General features: G+C 52.3%; 1 protein-coding gene and 2 long non-coding RNA genes across 6 annotated transcripts in view; 1 reads left to right on the top strand and 2 right to left on the bottom strand.

Annotated features, from left to right (window-relative positions):
* LOC144368042 (uncharacterized) overlaps window positions 1-744 on the bottom strand; it is a 30,605-nt gene extending 29,861 nt beyond the window's left edge. Inside the window, exon 1 of the long non-coding RNA XR_013427767.1 lies at window positions 501-744. This is a non-coding gene — a long non-coding RNA (uncharacterized LOC144368042). The remainder of the gene's footprint in view (window positions 1-500) is intronic.
* Window positions 745-3,407: 2,663 nt separating this feature from the next.
* Pdzk1ip1 (PDZK1 interacting protein 1) lies at window positions 3,408-9,853 on the top strand. 3 transcript variants are annotated; one of them, XM_021733362.3, is made up of 5 exons: window positions 3,408-3,566; window positions 4,340-4,514; window positions 7,020-7,128; window positions 8,805-8,900; window positions 9,466-9,853. In XM_021733362.3, exons 2-5 carry the CDS (start codon window positions 4,448-4,450, stop codon window positions 9,539-9,541), a joined length of 348 nt encoding a protein of 115 aa, XP_021589037.2. In that variant the 5' UTR covers window positions 3,408-3,566; window positions 4,340-4,447; the 3' UTR covers window positions 9,542-9,853. The 3 variants fall into 3 exon arrangements, with proteins under 3 accessions (XP_021589037.2, XP_077882345.1, XP_077882346.1); XM_078026219.1 differs by lacking the exon at window positions 3,408-3,566 and adding an exon at window positions 3,990-4,098; XM_078026220.1 differs by lacking the exon at window positions 3,408-3,566 and adding an exon at window positions 4,049-4,066.
* On the bottom strand, window positions 8,282-17,002 carry LOC144368039 (uncharacterized). Of its 2 annotated transcripts, XR_013427765.1 has the most exons (4): window positions 15,014-17,001; window positions 10,460-13,333; window positions 9,925-10,267; window positions 8,282-8,633 (listed from the first exon to the last, which is right to left on the bottom strand). It is a non-coding gene; the product is annotated as an uncharacterized LOC144368039 (long non-coding RNA). The 2 variants fall into 2 exon arrangements; XR_013427764.1 differs by having other exon boundaries at window positions 10,460-17,002.
* Between the last annotated feature and the right edge of the window lie 1,821 nt (window positions 17,003-18,823).

The raw sequence follows: 18,823 nt of genomic DNA, 5'->3' as shown, positions 1-18,823 counted from the left end.
AGGATGCCTTCCTTGACTTTTAGTGGTCATGGGCAGATCTCCACTGCAGCCCTGGCTTGCCATGTGCACTGTCCAGCATCAAAGACTGCATCCACATCCACTTTCTCTTCTTCCAGATCACCCCACGAGAGGGTGAAAGTAGGGGGCAGGAGGGGAAGGAAGTTGGGGACTCCTCAGCTCTGTGCTGGTCCCCCTACCTTCCCAATCAGTCTGGGATTGACGCTGGATACTGCCACCTGCTGGCAACAAAAGGAATTAGTCCCGGTCCATTCAGGCTTTTCTAAAGAGGAATCACATAAGCTCTAGCTAGATGCAGGGCTTGTCTAAGGGGCCTGATGATTTCAGGAGGCAGAGCTGGCCTGGGAGTAGGTGGGAGGGATTAAGCATCGATAGAACAGCTGCTCTAAGGTGAGGACTCAGGGTCCAACCCTGTTGGCTGCTGAGACCTGAGTCCAGACCCTGGGCCTAAGCCAGAGCGGTAGGGGGACCCACTTTGTTACCTCTGGGATCAGTAATGTCCACACAGCTGGGAAGATGACCTCCTCTCCTCTGTGAAGACCTCCAGGGAGCAGGGACCAGCCTCAAAGCCAAGTGACCACCCACACCTCCCTTTTCCGGGACAACTTGTTTTGCTTTAAAGCCTGGGACTTTGACCTGGGAGCTGGGCTTTCCGCCTGTTGGTCACCTGCTGTCTTTCCTGCTCTTCCTTCCTCCACACTGCCCCCAAAGCATGGCTCAGAGAGTCCTTGCCTTGCCTTTATCCAGGGAGTTTAGTGAGAAAAGGCAGAAACTGTGTCTTGCTTGCTGATGGCAGAAGCTGGGCGGCTGCACTGGCTGGTGGGGCTGGGTGACGGCCTTGTCCACCTCCCCTTGAATCTCTCCACCCTTGGCTCCTCGGATATTCAATTTTTCTGGGATTTCATCCTCTTGCTCCATCCTGCCTCCTCTTCTTTTGAGACACTGTGTCCTGGGGTTGCATCCTGGTCCCTGAAAACACACACACACACACACACACACACACTCTAGGAAGGTCTTGCACTCCCATCCTGAATTACCATCACTGTTCACAAGTATCCCTCGGATCTAACTCTCTCTTCTCCAGACCCAGGGATCCTGCTGCCTTCTAGATGCCTCCCTCTGGAGGGTCCGCAGGTACCACACACAGTACATCTAAGGCACCTGAGACACCACTATCCACTCAGCTATCCAAGCCAGAAACCTAACCAAGAGTCACCTCCTTCCTCACCCTGTCCAGCTAGTCACTGTTCTAGAAACCATGCCCAGGCTTTTCTACCAGGGCTCAGACTCACCCCCCACTGCCACACCTCTGCTGCAGGCTCAGACTCACCCCCCACTGCCACACCCCTGCTGCAGACTGTGTGGCTCCTTGGTGGTCTCTCTAGATCTCCCTTTTCCATTTCTGATGCCCATTTCATTTTCTCAAATGCACCTCTGACCATGTGACTCCCCTGCTTAAAACCCTTGCTGCATGTTTGTGAAATTCAACTTCATTCCTTACATTCCAACCAGTGATTCTCTGGCTGTTCATTACCACTCTCCAGACTGTGTCCACAGATTCTGAACCCAAGTTGTTGTAGGAGGGGGAGCAGGACACATATGGACAGGAGGCATCGCTCAACTCTACCCAAAGTTCCCCTAGAGCACTTTGAGGATTCCCAAGTTTTGTTTTATTTTATTTTTAAAATTTTCTTTGCTCTTTTTAGTTACACATGGCAATAGAATGTATTTTGACATATCCTACCTATATGAAGTATAACTTCCCATTCTTGTGGTTGTACATGATGTGGAGGTACACTGGTCGTGTATTCATATGTGATCATAGGAAAGTTATGTCCGATTCATTCTATTGTCTTTCCCATTCCCAATCCCCCTCCCTTCCCTCCATTCTCCCCATCTAAGCTGGTGGAACACCCCCACCCCCACCCCTACCATTGTGAGTCAGCATCTGCATATCAGACAGAACATTCAATCTTTGGTTGTTTGGATTGATTTATTTCACTTAGAATGATAATCTCCAGTTTTATCCATTTACTGGCTAATGCCATAATTTCATTCTTCTTTATGGCTAAGTAATATTCCATATATATATATATATATATATATATATATATATATATATATATATATACCACATTTTCTTTACCCATTCGTCTATTGTAGATCACCTAGGTTAGTTCCATAGCTTAGCTATTGTGAATTGGGCTGCTGTGAACATTGATGTGGCAGCATCACTCTAGTATGCTGATTTAAAATCCTTTGGGTATGTACTGAGGAGCAGGATAACTGGGTCAAATGGTGGTTTTGTTTCAGGTTTTCTGAGGAGTCTCCATACTGCTTTGCAGAGTGGTTGAACCAGTTTGCAGTCCCACTAGTGATGTCTGAGTGTACCTTTTTCCCCACAGAGGATACCCAAGTTTTGGATGGTAATGGGCCCACTGTGCTTGCATGCATGAGCGTGCACACACACACGCATACACACACACACACACACACACACACACACACACACACACACAGCAGGGACAAAACGTGATTCTGAGTGCTCCCAACTGACAGAACCATTTTGACATGGAAAAGCGTGCCCAGTGGGTCTTCTGAACAGCAGTTTGACTTCCTCTAGGCAGAGAGGCTATGAAGGAGACTCCTTAGGGACTTTGCTCCTGGTCCGCCAGTTTTGCCTAGCCTTTCCTTTCTTTATGGGCAGGAAGTAGGATTTACTGGTGAATGTGAGGAAGGAGGTGGTAACACGGTGGAAACCCTCACCAGTAAGGGTTTGCCATTTGTCCAGGAAACTATGGGATGTATTTGACAGCTGCCCACTTCTCTGCTACCATGTCTTCAAATCCATTCACATCAAACTCTGTAAAGCCCCACTGTTTTGAGATATGGATTTTCTGGTGGCCAGGGAACTGAACTTCGCCCCATGTAGGGCCTCAATCCCACACTCCTTATTCTATACCCAGGTGCAGATGGACACTATGACTTGGTCAATATGAACCCTAGCCAGTGCGCCTTGGGACTTTCCAAAGGCATCTTGAATATCTGTCTGGGACCCAGATCAAGGACGTGAAGAGCTCAGAGACATGTATATCCTCTGGGAAGCACCATCTCCAAGGTCATACAAGTCATACAAGCAACAGGGTGCACACACTTTGTTCAGCCATTGCATACCACGTTCTCATGAGGAGCGGAGCCCAGGCACAGCTCCCAGCACCTAAGCTTCCCATAGTCCTGCTGTGGCTTGGGGCAAGGAAGTCTAGCACGATCCCTGGCCTTGATAGGAACTTGGGTCATGCTTAGTCCCTGAGCTGGAGGGTAGACTGGATGCCATGTGATTCTAGAGGGATGTTTCGCCTCTTATGAGGAGTTTGACTCCAGGATCAGGTGATAGTTGATAGGTGTCCCCGGTGGTAGGTGAACCTTCCTCAGGATTGCTCCTGAGTAAGCTTGGACCTCGGCACCTGGGGGTACCTTCTCTTCTCCCTCCACAGCAGCCTCTTCGTACCTACTTCTGCCTCCAAGGACTGCTGGAGCCAGACCTGAGGGTAGGTGCTGAGGCCTTTGATCTAGCTCAGATCTTGTCTGAGGGAGGCCTGCCACGCCTCCAGGGACCACATGGGGCCCTAAGGAGGAGGTGAACTGGGTCCAGGTCAATTGGGCTGGGAAAATCGGGGACTGGGACCTCAGGCCCTCTGTTGTGATTTGTGGGAGGGAGTGGATTTAGGGAGCTACTGGGCTGGGCTAGGGGGTGGGGGAGCACCGAAGCTGGGCTGTATTCCCCGGAGTGGAACCCCAGGGTCCTGCTTGGTCAGGCAGGGACAGGTGACGGGGAGAACAGAAAACAGGCCAGGCTCTGGAGAAAGTGGGCGGCTGTGAGCCTCCCTGCGCCTCTGGGGTTTTCCCTAGGCCCTGAGGCAGGCGCAGATTTCCTAATTCCATTGTATCCTTCCAAGAAGCTCCACCCACTGGACTCATTCAGTGCAGAAGAGACAATGTGTCACTCTTCCCCAGAGCCCAGCCCCACTGCCAGGAATGTGGAGCCCAGGCAGGAACTGTGGGGGCAGTATGGGGCTCCAGGTGTTTGGGACTCTCCCCACACCTCCCAGGTCCTCAGACTCACCTCCTCTTCTGGTCTCTGAAGGAGGACTTCAAATGCCAGCTCAGTGGGCTGGGCACGGCCAGGGAAGCCAGGCCAGGGAAGCCAGTCCGGCCAGCTCATTTCCATGGGAGGGAGGGCAGTTTCTCTCCCCTGCCTGTCCTTCCCCCTCCTTCTCCCTCTCTGGCCCTCTTCCTCACTCCCTCCTCTCCTCCCCTCCAGGATCCGACTGTGCTCAGTGGATCTCAGGCAAACACCACCAACACCCCCAGCAGCTCCAGAAGCTCAGTCAGCAGCCGCGGAGGGAAGGCCCAGGAGCTACCTGCAGCCATGTCAGCCTTCAACCTGGTCATTCTGGGCCTGCTCACCTCAGTGCCACCTGCCAGCTGTCAACAAGGTAGCACAGGACAGGGGACAGCCTGGTGGCTGCAGAGAGGAGAGGGCTGGGCTGGGCACTGGTGATCCAGGGGTGGGTGGGATGTGTCCTGGCTTTACCCACCCCCCTCAGCAGGTACGGGATTAGCCAGAGGAAACTCCAAAGGCACAGTTTTCTGAATCAGGTCCCTGTGATTTGCTTTCCACCTGTGAGGAGAGGTGACAAGCCAGGGAAATGGTGGGTCTAGGATTTGTGGGAGGAAGAGCAGTTAGACCTGAGCAGGGACTGCCCTAGTGACGGCTGCATTCTGAGGGCTGGGGGCCGGGCGCTCTGGGGAAGGTAGGAGTGGGGCCCACACCTCCTCAGGGCAGGCTTGCTCTAGGGGAGGGGCTGTGCCGTCAGGGGTTTGCCCAAGACTTTGACCTGGTCCTCATCTTCTCAGCTTCCTGGGCTTGGGTAGAGAACAGTGCCCCTGAGTGGTCCCCACCATGTCCTGGACTCTGTCCAGCTGTCTTTTTTGCTGTGTGGCCTTGATGAAATCACTGCTCCTCTCTGAAACTCAGTTTTCTCACTCATATAAGATGAGGATGGAAAACCCCACTCTGCCCACCTTCCAGGGCTGCTGCCAGGTCAGGGACGTGGAATAGCTTTGTACCCACTGAAGCATAACATCCCGAAGTCTGGGGTCCACCCTGCACTCTTAGGCTGCATCTGTGGCCAAAATCTGGTGACTTTGCAGTGGCCCTTGGATCTAGTGGGAACTGACAAAGATGCTTCCAACCTCTCGTGTGTGTGTGTGTGCGCACGCGCGCACACTCCAGCCCTGTCTCCCAGGTCCTGGAGGCCCTCTAGGGAACTGAAGAGACGGGAGGCTGAGTGACTTACATGGGTCGTAGAGCAGGGCAAGAAGGGACAGGATCCAGACCATCTTTCTCCTGCCCCAGGTTCTGTCCCTTACTCTTTGTGCTTGCTCCAGAGTCACAGGGGAGGAGGAAGCAGAGGATTGTGGCCTCTCTTGTGTCTGAAAGGAGTTGGCTACAAGGTCTAGAGGAAGCAGGGAGGGGCCTCCCAGGGCTGCTCCCGATGCTTGAGCAATTATTTACCTGAGAGAGCAATGTGCTTGTTTCTCTTGGGAGGAACAACAAATTAAAAAATGCTCATCTTTGTAGGATAACCGCATTGTGTATCTTCTGCTATCCATGGAGCTAAGCAAGGTCTGACCTAGCCACAGGCCAAAGAGTTCCACAATTCTCCCTCTTTCCCAACACCTGCTAGGTTCAGAAAGAGTTCAAAGAAGAGGTGAAGCCTTCACTGCAGCAGGAGAGCTTTAGGGTAGACTCAAGGGAGGTCTTTTGAGTGGCAGTAAGGTAGAAGGAATGTTATTGATGCCCAGACTGGTTTTAATATAGAATGGCTCTCAGAATATAAAATGGCTGAAGGATACAGACATTTTTTCTGGAGGCAGCAGCCCCCCACCCCCACCCCCAGAAATCCCCTGTTGACTTCTGTTCCCTCCTAGGACCTTTACCTACTAAGTATCTTTCCTCTGCAGGCCTGAGCTCCCTCTGGTTCATGTCGCACAGTGATGCCCAGGAAAGAGAAGGGAGCTCTTTGGGGCTCCCTGTGGCCTAAGGGTGGAGATTTCTGGGAATCTTGAGGGTAGGAGTTGTTGTTAACAGTCTTAAAAAGCATAGAACAGGGGCTGGGATCCTAGCTCAGTGGTAAGGCACTTGCCTTGCACAGGTGAGGCACTGGGTTTGATCCTCGGCACCACGTTAAAAACAACAACAACAAAATAAAGGTATTGTGTCTGTCTACAACTAAAAATAAAAAACTAAAAAAAAAAAGTGCATAGAAGAGCATGATTGGAGTGTTGACTGGTCTCTGGCCCTGCTCCCCTTGAACACCCAGCTGGAGGAATCCAAAGGGGCTCAGGGTGGGAAGCTTCCTTCCTGGTCCCCCTCATCTCAACTCTGTCACCGCTCTGTGCACCCCGACCTGAGCAGCTCGGCTGGCCGGATCTCACACCCTGGCAGCTCCTCCCAGCCTCTTGCCACGGAGCAGGATCTTCCAGATGCCCGCCCTTCTCTGGCGGTTTGGGGCCAGTTTCCAGCCTGATGGCAGTTGCAGAGGAGGAGGGGCCACTCCTAGCTGGCAAGGCCTGGGCCAGCTGTCCAGGGGAACTGCCCTTTGGTCACTGGGGCCCAGCACTCCCTGGGGGGCCTGCACGTGACCCCTGGGGGAAGGGTTGGATGAGGCGCAGGGATCCAGATCTCAGACACAGCACCTTGAGCCCCACGGCCTTGTGGGCTGTCAGGCATCTGTCTCTCCCTGGGCTTCTGCCCTTCTTTCCAACCACATCTCATGCTCAGAGGGGTCAGATGGGCCCTCATTGCCAGTCCTCTTACCCAGAATGTCCTTCGTGTTCCTGAAGTGGCCGGTGGCCCCCCACACAAGCACCAGCCCTTTCAGTGGGAGGCGCCTTCTGCCCCTGCTCTGCACTCAGAATCCCCCTTCCCTCTTCAGGTTTGGGGAACCTGCAGCCCTGGATGCAGGGCCTCATTGCAGTGGCCGTGTTCCTGGTTCTGGTTGCAATTGCTTTTGCCGTTAACCACTTCTGGTGCCAGGAAGAGCCGTAAGTGCTACCTGAGGGCCCTGGGCCTGGGGTCCTGAACAGGTAGGGTGGCCTCGGGACCACTGCTCTTGCTCTAGTCGTGGGGAGAAGGGCCTCAAAACTCTGGGTCAGGTCCTCTCACGGTGAGGAAGGGAAACTGAGGCTCAAGGTCACAGGGTGAGTTGGTGACTGTTGGAACTAGCCTCAGGCTTGCTGGCTCCCAGAAGTGGGCTCTATTGGCCAGCTCTGGTGGTCCCTCTCTGTGAGTTTTGGGAAAATATCTTCTCTCCTTGGAGTCTTGAGGTTTCCTTTGTAGAGTTGGGATAGCAGCCTGGTCTTCCTACTGGAAAGGAAGTTCCCATCCTTCTCCAGGGTCAGCTGTGGAGCTCTTGGATTGCAGACTGGACAGTAAACACAAGTGCACGTGCTGATGAAGGAGACTGTACAGTGCGCTGCCCTGATCTGGGGGTGGTCAGGGAAGGCCTCCCTGATGGCCTATGCATCCTGGAGCCTGGGGGAGGCAGTTACAGGACAGGGAGGAGTACTCCTGGGTGGCCCTGAGTTAGAGGCCTGGCACCAGGGCCACTGGGTACTAATGCACAAAGATCAAGAGTGCACTCGCATTTATCAGGTCAAGGCCCCCAGGGTGAGGGCACATCTTTCCCAGAGCATCGTTTCCCACGCTCACAAAGGTGGCCCGGTGGCCAGGATGCCAGCCGCAGCCCTGCACAGCCTCAGAGGAAACACAAGCAGCTTAGTGGAGAGGGGACAGGGGAGGCCCAAGACGAGGCAGGCGAGGTGAGCAGGACCCAGGCCAAGAGAGCCCTTGGGCCTGAACTTTGGGCTTCATCTTGCTGCAGAGGAATTTTTAAAGCATGTTTTAAAGCCTGGGACACAGCCTTAGCAGTCACTCTGGCTGCCACTTGGCAGCTACACGGTGCGTGGGGACAGTCTGCAGGCCTGGGGAGCAATGAGGAGCCGGGCATGAGGTTGGGATGATCTGGACTAGACGTGGCAGGTGTGATACTGAAAAGGGACTGAGAGTAAGAGCAGTCCAGGAGGTGGGCCCTTGGAGGCTGGTGGACAGAGACAGTAGTGGACCCAGGGGGATGAAGGACAAGGAAAATATCTGGGAACCTCACTGAGGCAGAGGACATAAGCGGATGAACAGATCTGGAGGCAATTGATGACTTTATTGGGGCCATGTTGAATCTGATCTCTGTGGGATGTCCAAGGAAAGACGAGCAGGTGTGAGGGTCCCTGTGACCCTCACGAGAGCAGTTTTAGGGGTGATGGAGCCCACACTGCTGTGAGTTTATGCTTGAATAAGAGGCTTTCTGTGGAGATGCTTCATTCCTCCACCGGCCAGCTCTCCTTCAGGGGCCGCTGATCGACCACATCTGCTCCTGATTCCGGGCAGACACTGAGTCTTGCTGTTCTGCTCTGAGGCTTGAGCTGAGAGTGGCTGGGAGGCAGTGGAAAGAGGCCTTGGACTCAGGGCAAATCTTGCAGATCTCTGGCCCCTACTGTGGAGCAGGAAGAAGAGTGTGAGTTTCCCTAGACAGGCCGATGGCAGGGCCTGCTAGACAGAGATGCTTGTCCTGCGCTTGTGAGAACCAGCATCCAGAATAGGGTCTGCTGGGATAGGGTGAGGTGGGGGGCTATCAGTGGGTGTTACTAATGAGCCTTGTCCCCAGGGAGCCTGGAAACATGGTCATGACTGTTGGGAACAAGGCAGATGGGATCCTGGTGGGAATGGATGGAAGGTACTCCTCTACGGTGGCCAGCTTCAGGTGAGGTGCTGTACAGGGCTGCTTGCCCTAGGCTCCGGGGCCCAAAGGGAACCCCAGGAGGAGGTGCTGCTGGAGGTGGGGAAAGAGGGTGGGGACTCCCATGGGGAAGGGCTAATGAGGTGTCGGGGACTTTGTGGGGATCACCAGGCTCCATGGGCAGGTGAAGCCTCAGTTTGGTAAGAAGGCTAAGTTAGGGGAAGGCTACGAGAAAGGGGGGTTCAGTGGGTGGATGGGGACTCACAGGGCAGCGGGTACTATGGAGAAAAGGGATTCCATGAAGGGCTGACCCTGAGGGGAGAGGGCTCAGCGGGGAGGGAGTTCAGCACGGGGAGATGGGCTCAATGGGTGACCAGTGGAGGAGGATCCCAGGGAGGAGGACAATGGGATTCAGGGAGGTGGTGCTGAGAGGCTTCCAATCTACATGCCCCAGCCCAGGTGTGGTCAGGAGAAGCCCCTCCTGGGAGTCAAAAGTTTATTCTACAAGATACCACTCTCGCCAGCACAGGATGGGCAGGGAGAAGCGATGCCAGGCCTGCTGACCACCAGGCCCTGCCTCTTCTTTCAGGTCCAGTGAGCACAAAAATGCCTATGAGAACGCCCTGGAGGAGGAGGAGAGCAAGGTCCGCAGCACCGCCATGTGACCTGGCTCACGGAGGCTCCCAGCCCTGAGATTGAGGTGGACACCACCACCTGGCCACTGCCTTCTCTGGGCAGGAATCTACCATCAAGGACTGACTGCCCAGCAGTTCTAGCCAGTCAAGGTTGGGGCTCAGACCATGTCCAGGTTGGGGTGCCCGTATGGCCCCCGCGTCTTCCTGGATGCCTCCCACCCAATTCAGAAGAGCGGATGGAAGACGCAGTCAGTTTAGCTTCCCATGCTGCCTCCCTTTCTCCCCTATAACCATGGAAATGACCCTTATTTCTGTGAAATAAAGACTTTTTGTACTTCTGGGGCTGAGGCTCAGAAATAGCCCCTCTGGCTTCCAGGGAGACCCTGTCTTGCTTTCTGAATCATGATAATCACCTGTCATGATGGCCTTGGAGGATTACCCAGGAAGTCTCTGGGGCCACAGGGCGGCTGGGGCCAAGGGGGCCAGGCCAGGAGAGGTGAGGGCCATGTTGTGAGCTTATGTCTATGTCCTGGTGACCAGGCAGAGTGCCCTCCAGGAATGTCAGATGAACGCCCTTGTGTGGGAGAGTTTGGGCCCATTCTGGCCAGAGGATGGGCCTTGCTCCCTGGGGTTAAACCCTTCCTCTAAACCCTCCCCTGGGCCGGAGCAGTCAGGAGAGCTTCCCAGGCGGGGCAGGCCCTGTGCAAGCAGGATACCCCAGCCTTGTCAGTTTCAGGGTGTGTCCTAGGTTCTTTCCTGTACAAAAGGCAGAAAGAGGGGATCAGAGAGCTAAGGGCCAGGGAATCCACCCACTCTACCTTGTTCCGGGGACAGCCCCTCCTTCAAGTCTCACCCGCAACCCATCCTTCCTTATGCAGCACCCCACCCTGCCTCCAAGATGGCTGGCATTGTGATGGGTTCATTCTTCTCTCATCCACCCAGCTCTACCTGCTTCTCCATTGCCCCTGTGTGCTGTGCGTCAGGCAAGGAACTGCCAGGAGAGTCCAGGAAGAACTCAAGGAAGCTCAGATTTGAGTTCTTGGCCCCCTGATAACTTGCTCTGTGACCTCAGGAGAGTGGCTGACTCCTCTGAGCTCAGTTTCTTTTCTGTGGAAGATTTGGCCAGTCTCATCGCAGACCTGGAGTAGAACTCAGTCCTCACCAAGGCCTGATTCCCAGTCCTGAAGTGGGTTGGGGGTCAGGTGATGGGTATGAGGCCGAGGAGGGAGGAGGCATGACTCAGGGCCTGGCTGACCCTGGGCCCTTTCCTCTGTGACTGCCCAGGGAACAGCTTCTGGCTCCTTCTGTCTGGGGTAACAACCCAAGACAGACTCACCCAGGAGCATTCTCAGATCCAAGGTAGTGGGGCTAACAGTGTACTTTGTCCTAATGTCTCCCCTGCCACCTGTCTCATCCTGTCACAGCCATTCCTTTGCTGTTCCAAGGCTCACCCAAATGCCCCAGGGAAGACTCATCTTAAACCAGAATTAACCTTGGCATCTCACTGGGGTTTAGGATGTGGCCTGCAGCAGAGGGAGTGGGGTGCAGCCACTTTGTTCCAGGCCCACCCCTGCTTCGCTGTGCAACCTGAGCCAAGTTATGTCCTCTCTGGGCTTTGGCTGTATGAATTGTGGCTGTTGTTCCCATGATTCCTACTCTAGGCTTTTGCTCATGTGGCCTCTGCTGGTTTAAACTCTGCCTGTTTTTGTTTTTCCTGGTTGAGGCTCCTCCCGCTCTGGGCAGGGTTCCTTAGCAACCAGCCCAGCTTCTGACTTACTGTAGGAGAGACAGGTTCCTAGAGGGTTAGTCTCCGCTAAGGCACAAACACCCTCTTTTTCCTTTTCAGCCTCCTGTTGGGGACCTTCTGATGGATGTGATTTCCTTGCCTGGGGTCATATTTGCTCCCTCCTCTGATCCCTGGGAGGTGAAGGTGGGTCAGGTGTGGTTCTCCTCCTCGGAAGGCAGAGCCACCTGTGAGGCCTTACCAGGAGGGACCAGTTTCTGCCTGAACTCACCTTGGTCCCCGTCAGCCTAAGGGGACAGAACGGGCACTCTGCTCTAAGAGCCTCCTTCGCCCCTTTCCTATTCTGTCTCTCTCAATTTGAGCAGGACCAGGATGGTGGGAACCCTGGGGACCCCCAAGGGGACTGGACTGGAACTGACCTTACAGCCCCCACCCCCACTCCATGCTCTGACCAGAACGGCCAAGACCCCCAGTCCTTATCGCTTGTTCCCACCTGCCAGCCTGGCCAGATCATGGAGGGAAAGGAGGCTGGGCCGGGGCCAGGGCGGCTGCTTAATGACCCTCCCGGGGCCTAATCTCAGACTGGCAGCCGCTGAGTGGCTCAGGCTCGTTCCTGGAGGAGGCTGATAACGCACCAGCTGGACCCCCCACCATCTACTGGGCGGTACAACCAGTCCCCCGGGGCGGCCTCTGAGGGCCTGGGGCGGGGCTGGAGGCGCGCTGCCCACCCCTGACCCTGGTGGAGGGAGGGGATTAGGAGCTGCGGGAGTGACAGGCAAGGGAGGGACCCGCGCGGAGCCCTGGGCCGCCTCCCCGGGCTGTGCTCCTCCCGTCTTGCCGGCTCCCTCCGTCCTTTCTCTTCCCAGTAGGCCCTCTCCCGCCGTCCTGTCCCCTCTTTGTCCGTCAGTCTCACGACCTCTTGTTTTCATTCCCACCTTCCCCTCTTAGTCCTGTCTCCAGTCTCCCTCCATGGCCTCTCCCCACTGGCATTTCTTCTGTTTCCAGCTGTTTTCCCCAGCTGTCCCCCTCACCAGCTTTTCCCAAACCTCAAGATTCCCGGAGGTCACCCCTTGGCCCGCAGGTCGCATGACTCACTGTTGGCGTCTCTCACGGATCCCTTCCACCAATTCGAGGCCAGAACAAGCAGGTCTCCCAAACGTCGCTCTGGAACCAAGATGTTCTCATACTGTTGATGGTATGATCGCTTTTTCTGCTTCCGGGAACAGGGCTTGCATCTTTCTTTCCTCTGTCTTATCCCCAAAGTGTGACTTTCACAGGATGACATTATAGGTCATACCCAAACTCAGGCAGGAAATGAAAGTCTCCACCCAAGCCCCGCACAGGTAGAGGGAGATTGCAGAATTGGGACTGAAACTTCAAGAGGAACTTCCAATCTGGACTTTTTTTTTTTTTAAATGTTTTTAGTTGTAGATGGACACAATACCTTAGTCTAATTAATTAATTATTTTTTATGTGATGCTGAGGATTGATCCCAGTTCCTCATATGTGCAACACAAGGGCTTTTCCACTGAGCTATAGCCCTGATCCTCTGGGCTTGGCTTTGACAAAGGCTCTTTGGTGTTCTACCTCCAGAGCTTCCCCCATTGTGGGGCAAGCTTCCCCCATTTCGAGGTGGTCAAGATTAACTTCCCTTGTGCTCAGGGTAACTTGCAGAAATACTATGTGCTTTCAGGAGCCATCAGATCAGGGCTATGGCTGGGTAGCACCTCTTTCCCTTACCCAGGGGGGACTGGTGGATACAGAGGGTTCAGACATGGGCTGGAGCCTGAGTCACATGGTTCCCTGTCCAGGACCAACCTCACAAGTAAGTCAGTCTGGGGGAGCCATCTGGGACTAGTGTGGGGGCATCTGCTCCCTACCCAGGTCTGGCTGGGGGTCTGGATTCCCCAGCTCGACTTTCCTCCCACATTTCAGCCCCTGGCAGTGTGCACAGTGGCCAAAAGCAAGAATCTGGGAGTCATACAGACTCTGGGTCAAATTCCAGGTCTGCATCTCACTACCGGTGGGACCTTCAAGACTTGCCAGTAAAATTGGATTGGTAATAGCTTCCTGCAGGGCTGCTGGGAGGATGGAGAGAGAACATATATGTTATAATTACATCGGAGAGTTGCCAGAAAGCAAATAACCTATGGTCAGCTTTGGAGTCCAGCCCCTGCACTCCCCTTTATCTGGCACCTGTGCCACGCCCCTCTGCACTGTCTGCTTGTTGGTGCCCACCTCTAGCTCAAGGGCAGGAATGGAGTCACAGCCCTCTGAGTCACTAGCATCCAGGATAGGGCTGAACAGGGGAAGGGAAGCCTAAAGAGGAGGGAAGTGAACAAAGGAAGGAGGCTAAACTCTAGTAGTCTGTTTAGTGTATGTCTGTCCATACCCCTCCATGCCACACAGGTGCACACACGTAAGCACTTGTACACCCGATTGCATATACCTACGCTTGCTTTCTCCCTGGTTGAAGGTTCTGGGGTTAGTGATAGACTTTCCTGATCACCTCTGCCCCATCTGGCCTGGAGTGGCTCTTGTTGTGTGCCTGTGGCCTCCGCTGCCACCTGGTGGCTGCACACTCCTTAGGAAGGGCAGATTCGGCAGAGCCTTTGAACTTGAGCTGGGGTAAGGGAGCGGAAGTGCTGGGGCCAGAGACCATCTCCTGGCACTGTCCCAGCACTCCCTCAGGTGATTCAAACATTTACTGGGTCTTCCTATGGGCCTGCTGGGCAGCTGGGCTCCTGGCCCCAGTGACTGAATCCGTGAATGCCTCAGGCTCCATCTATAGTGGTCAACCAAGCTTTTAGAGGCTTAGTCATCTTGGTTCTGCCTCCCCCCACCACACACACAAATTGTCTAAAGCGTAGTAGCCTGTGCCCCTTTTTCAAAGTGAGTGAGGGATGACATCATTTCTTGGACTTTGTTTGTATGGAATGACCCTGATCTCCTAGAAAAGCAGAATAATGATAGTTCAATGAAAGAGAAAGAAAGTGTGTGTGTGGCAGGGGATCCGAGGGTACAGAGATGAGCTGGAGCCTGAGTCACATGGTTCCCGAGCATCTATCCTGAGCAAGTTGGAAGACTGTGGTACCAGGGACACCGTACTGAATGATGCAGATGATTCCTCCACTGACCAGGTCCTGCAGCCTGATTTGGGCCTGAGTCACCTGGAAGGAGGGGTGCCTTTTTTTTTGGCACCATAGAAGACAGGGAATGGCACTGAGAATGGCAGATGCCAGAGGACAAGCAGAAGTGTGTGTTTATGGTAATTTGCATTTATGGTAATTTGGGATTTAGGAGCTTGTGGGGCAAGGATACAGGAAGTCTTGGAGCGACATTTGGAAATACATTTGAGGTCTGAGGCTCAGTTGAGCCATAGATTTTGCCCTACAGTCAGACAGTCCCTGAGCAGCTAAGAGCCCAGGTCTGAGTCAGGCAGCCTGGGGGTAGTACTTAATACTGTGTGACCCTAGACAAATTACCTTCACTGTGCTCTAAATTGGGTGTCTATATAATAATAAATAAATAAATGGTATCTATGTAATGAGGGACATTGTGAATATCAAAAGGAACAATGTGTATAAAACACATGGAATAGTATCTAGCACACAGCTAGTGCACAATTTTAAGTTAATATTATTATTACAGAATGAGTTGAATTAGATGCAAGACAGAGCTAGCAGGATCCTTAGAATCATTTAGTCCAATGTATTAATATTATACTAAGGAATCCAAGCCCAAGGAAGGGACAGTACCTGCCTAAGCTTCCATAATGAGGTGGGTGAGAAGCAGTCTGGAGGCCCCGTGAGGCTGGTGGGTACAGAACATTCCAGGCCCATCTGTTCTCCAGTGTCTCTCGAGGTATCAGCGTACTAGAGCTGGTGAGGCCCATTTGTTCCACATTGCTGAGGCCCATGTAGTTCTCTGTGGTCTTTGTAAATGAATAACTGGACCTTTGGCTAGGTCCAGCTATGGGCTTGGGGTATGGGGTGGGGGTGGTGCAGATATAAGCTGGCATATGGGGTAAAAGGTCAGAAGGAGGGAGGATGTTTCAGGCACCAAGGGATAGTGAACTGGAGCAAGAGGCTGGAAAGGGCCTGTCCTTAAATCCAAGCCCAATGATGGTGGAGGTGATTTTTTTTTTTTTTTTTTCACGGAAGCTGAGGGTTCCTATGTGGTGTGTAGGGTGTTTTCTGATTGGAGCCTCATAGTGATCCTTCTGGGTGGTTGTAACTAAGGTTGTTTTTTAGAGGCAAGAAAACAGATTCAGAGAGAGGGAGGTACTTGCTCAGGGTTACATAGCCAGTTAGTGACATTGAACTTGGTCTTTTGACTAATCCTACCCCAGTATAGGGATCTCTGGGGTGTGTGTGTGTGTGTGTGTGTGTGTGTGTGTGTGTGTGTGTGTTTGTGTATGAAATGAGTAGCCACAGTGTGCGCTGAACTTTCAGTCCTTTTGGAAAACTGACTTTCCAAAAGGGTCCCTTCAAGAATCTAAGAATAGCTGTCAACATTTGCTGTTTTCACCTCCGTCTGTCACACCACCCCCCCTCAATGTCTGAGCCTTCTTTCCACCTGTACATTCCACCAAGACTGCTCTCATGGGGCTGGGGTTTTAGCTCAGTGGTGGAGCACTTGCCTGTCACGTATGAGGCCCTGGGTTCTATCCTCATCACCACATAAAAATAAATAAATAAAATAAAAGTATTGTGTCCATCTACAATTAAAAAATACTAAAAAAAGACTGCTCACCAGTTCCACCCCTGGTTGGAAGATGCAATGATCTCTCAGATTCTTCTAAGTTTACTGTATTAGATAGTACCCCATTTTCTCCAGGAAGATGTTCCTGAATCTTAGCTCCTCAAGCTCTTCCTGGCCCATTGATGGTGCTCTCCCTGGACACATTGTGAATTTGGAGACAGAGTTATCTGAGCACAGGCCACATCCACTTGTTTATCATAATGTCCTAAGTGTCCAGCAAAGGCTTGATATAGTAAATATTTGTTGAATGATTGACATGGGGACCTTCACTCCATTCTGTTACATTACTTCCTGTGAAGTACAAACAGAAAAGCAGCACCTTCAGCCCCTTCCCTCCTGTAAAACTTCATAGGCACTTCAGGTTCCAAGTGGAATTCTTTTTATGGGGGGTGGGGTACTGGGGATTGAACTCAGGGGCACTCAACCACTGAGCACACCCCCAGCCATATTTGGGTCTCACTGAGTTGCTAAGTGCCTCGCTTTTGCTGAGGCTGGGTTTGAACTTCCAATCCTCCTGCCTCAGCCTCCCAAGCTGCGGGATTACAGGCATATACCACCATGCCCCACTACAAGTGGAATTCTTAATCTTACTCCAACCCCCAGTTCCTGTAAATGGCACCTATCCACCCAGACCAGAGACAGGAGAGACACCTGGAGTGCCCCCACCTCAGCTTCCCTAGTTTTTACTTTCCAACAAATCATCCTCCCGTGCCTGCGGGCTCCCTGCTTCAGGTCACTGTCTTGCCTGGATGTTTGCAGCAGTCTCCTCCCTCTTTTCCTTGTATGTAGTCTTCCTTTATCCTGCCACGGTTCGGAAGTTTAGAGACACCTCTGTAAAACGCAAATCCAACCAGGATTCAGCTCTTTGCACCTGCAGGGTGAATCTTAAGTTTTTTGAGGCAGATATAGCCTTGGCTATGTGCATAGACTTGAAGCCCAACTTCCCTAGGCTAATTTTATATTAGCATGATGTTTGGTAAGATATTAACAATGTACATAAGCACCTGAATATGCGATTAGGAATAAAGCTATGTCCATCTGATAAGATCGTGGTGAGGAGTATATGAGTTAATACATCTACAGAACACCTATGGTCATTACTAGTGGAACATTTACCTGTCTTGCCTGCAATATCTGAATCAGCCACTAGATGGCCATACTACAACTCTGCCTCCTTCCTCCCCAGCCTTTGTTTTTCCATTCTTCGCCACACACCTCACAGCAGAAGTTCTTCTACCTCCCCTCCCAGATCAAGCTGTTCTACTTCTCAGTACCTCTGTTGTTCATATTCAGGGTTTATGTTTTTCATTCAGCCAGCTTTAACTTCATGTTTGGAACTTCTAGCAGGGGGACCGCAGCTACTCTTATACCCTTGACAGAAGAACGGTGGTACTCTACCGCGGCAGGTTGATCTCTTACACCGGGTGCACAACTTCGGGAGAGAAGCACTCGGATGGGGAGGGAGGTAGGGGACATCTGTCTAGACAGCCAGACCAGCTGAGTCATCCCTGGTGATCAGTGAGGTGACAGACCTTACAACCAGATCGCCCTCACATCTGAGTCTCACCTCCTTCTGGAAGGCTCTCCAACACCTCCTTGCACCCCACTATCACCATTTGGTCTATATTCTGGGTCTGTGAGCTCTTGGAGGGCGGGCCGTCTCCAGAAACACTGGCAGACACCTGCCTAGAGCACTTGCTAATGCAATGTGTGTTAGCCAGTTTCTGCTCAGCCCTGTTTCCTGGCCCCACCAGGTGAAGACTCCTTCTTTACTAGGGTGGGACACAGCTGGGTCAGCTGAGCTAGGGGGCTCCTTAGCCTGAAAGCATAGACTCAGTCTCCTCTTTCCTTAAGGCAGGAAACCTCCTGGATTACTGGGTGCTGAGGCCTCTTTTTGCCTACCCCAGTTAGGGCTGAAGGCTGGTTTCTGGCCACTCCCTGTGGAGCTCTGTGCCTCTGTCTGGATGAACCTGATCATTGTACATATTACAGTGAAGCCCTGGAGCAATGGCCATGGCTAAGGAACCACTCCATCAAAGAACATGGGCGTTTCTGAGGCTCTTGCCAAATGAACGCTTTCTATTGCTTCCCTTAAGGGTTGAATCCATTTACACTTAATAAACCTGCATTGTAAGCAGCATGTTTGTGTGTGATTTAAATCTGCGTTGAGGCCAAATATTTTTCAAAAGGTTGTTCACAAAGTATGTGCTTTTTCTATGTGAAATGTTTCTTTTCTATGTATTGACTGCAGTATTTTGAATAGCCACCAGATGGCAGAGAGTACATAGTCCCTGGGAAGATGAACCAGCAACTCCACTTTACCTGTGCAAAAGGGGGAGTCTACCCAGGCTAGAGGATCTGAAGGAAGTGGCCATTGTTAGGATTGCTGGGGAGACATGGGGGTGACCTTAATAGATAGAGTCCTGGGTGGAAATCAGGCATTTGGGATTCTAGAATTGGCCCTACCCTGCCTCAAGTCTAGCTTTCATTTATTTGTTGAGGTAAGAAATAATGAGGACACCTCATGACTGTAAGCACATTTTAGCCATCATTAGAAAATGTGTTCAAAAGATTTAAGATATGAGTCTGGGTAGTGATCCCCTCCCTTTTGTCTTGGAAAGAGGTGTGAGATGACATCATATAAAATGCTCATCTGTATCTGTCTGCCCCTTCCCTACATGTCCCTTATCTTCTGACATTTATGGGCACCTTTTTGAAAAGCTTCTTTGGGTTACAAAGTGGGGAGAAATGGTATAAAATAAATGCTCAGTATAATTGCAGCTGCCGTAAAACAAAGCAATCTG

Source organism: Ictidomys tridecemlineatus, chromosome 11 (assembly GCF_052094955.1).
Source record: "Ictidomys tridecemlineatus isolate mIctTri1 chromosome 11, mIctTri1.hap1, whole genome shotgun sequence".
Classification (NCBI taxonomy): Eukaryota; Metazoa; Chordata; class Mammalia; order Rodentia; family Sciuridae; genus Ictidomys; species Ictidomys tridecemlineatus.
This window is presented reverse-complemented; position numbering and strand designations above follow the sequence as displayed.

What these genes read in the sequence shown, in the direction of transcription:
- Pdzk1ip1 (XM_078026219.1), top strand. Translation starts at nt 4,054, where the DNA reads ATGTGGAGCCCAGGCAGGAACTGTGGGGGCAGTATGGGGCTCCAG. An exon ending in ACCTGCCAGCTGTCAACAAG is followed by an intron (nt 4,515 to 7,019) that starts GTAGCACAGGAC and finishes TTCCCTCTTCAG; the next exon opens with GTTTGGGGAACCTGCAGCCC. An exon ending in TCTACGGTGGCCAGCTTCAG is followed by an intron (nt 8,901 to 9,465) that starts GTGAGGTGCTGT and finishes CTCTTCTTTCAG; the next exon opens with GTCCAGTGAGCACAAAAATG.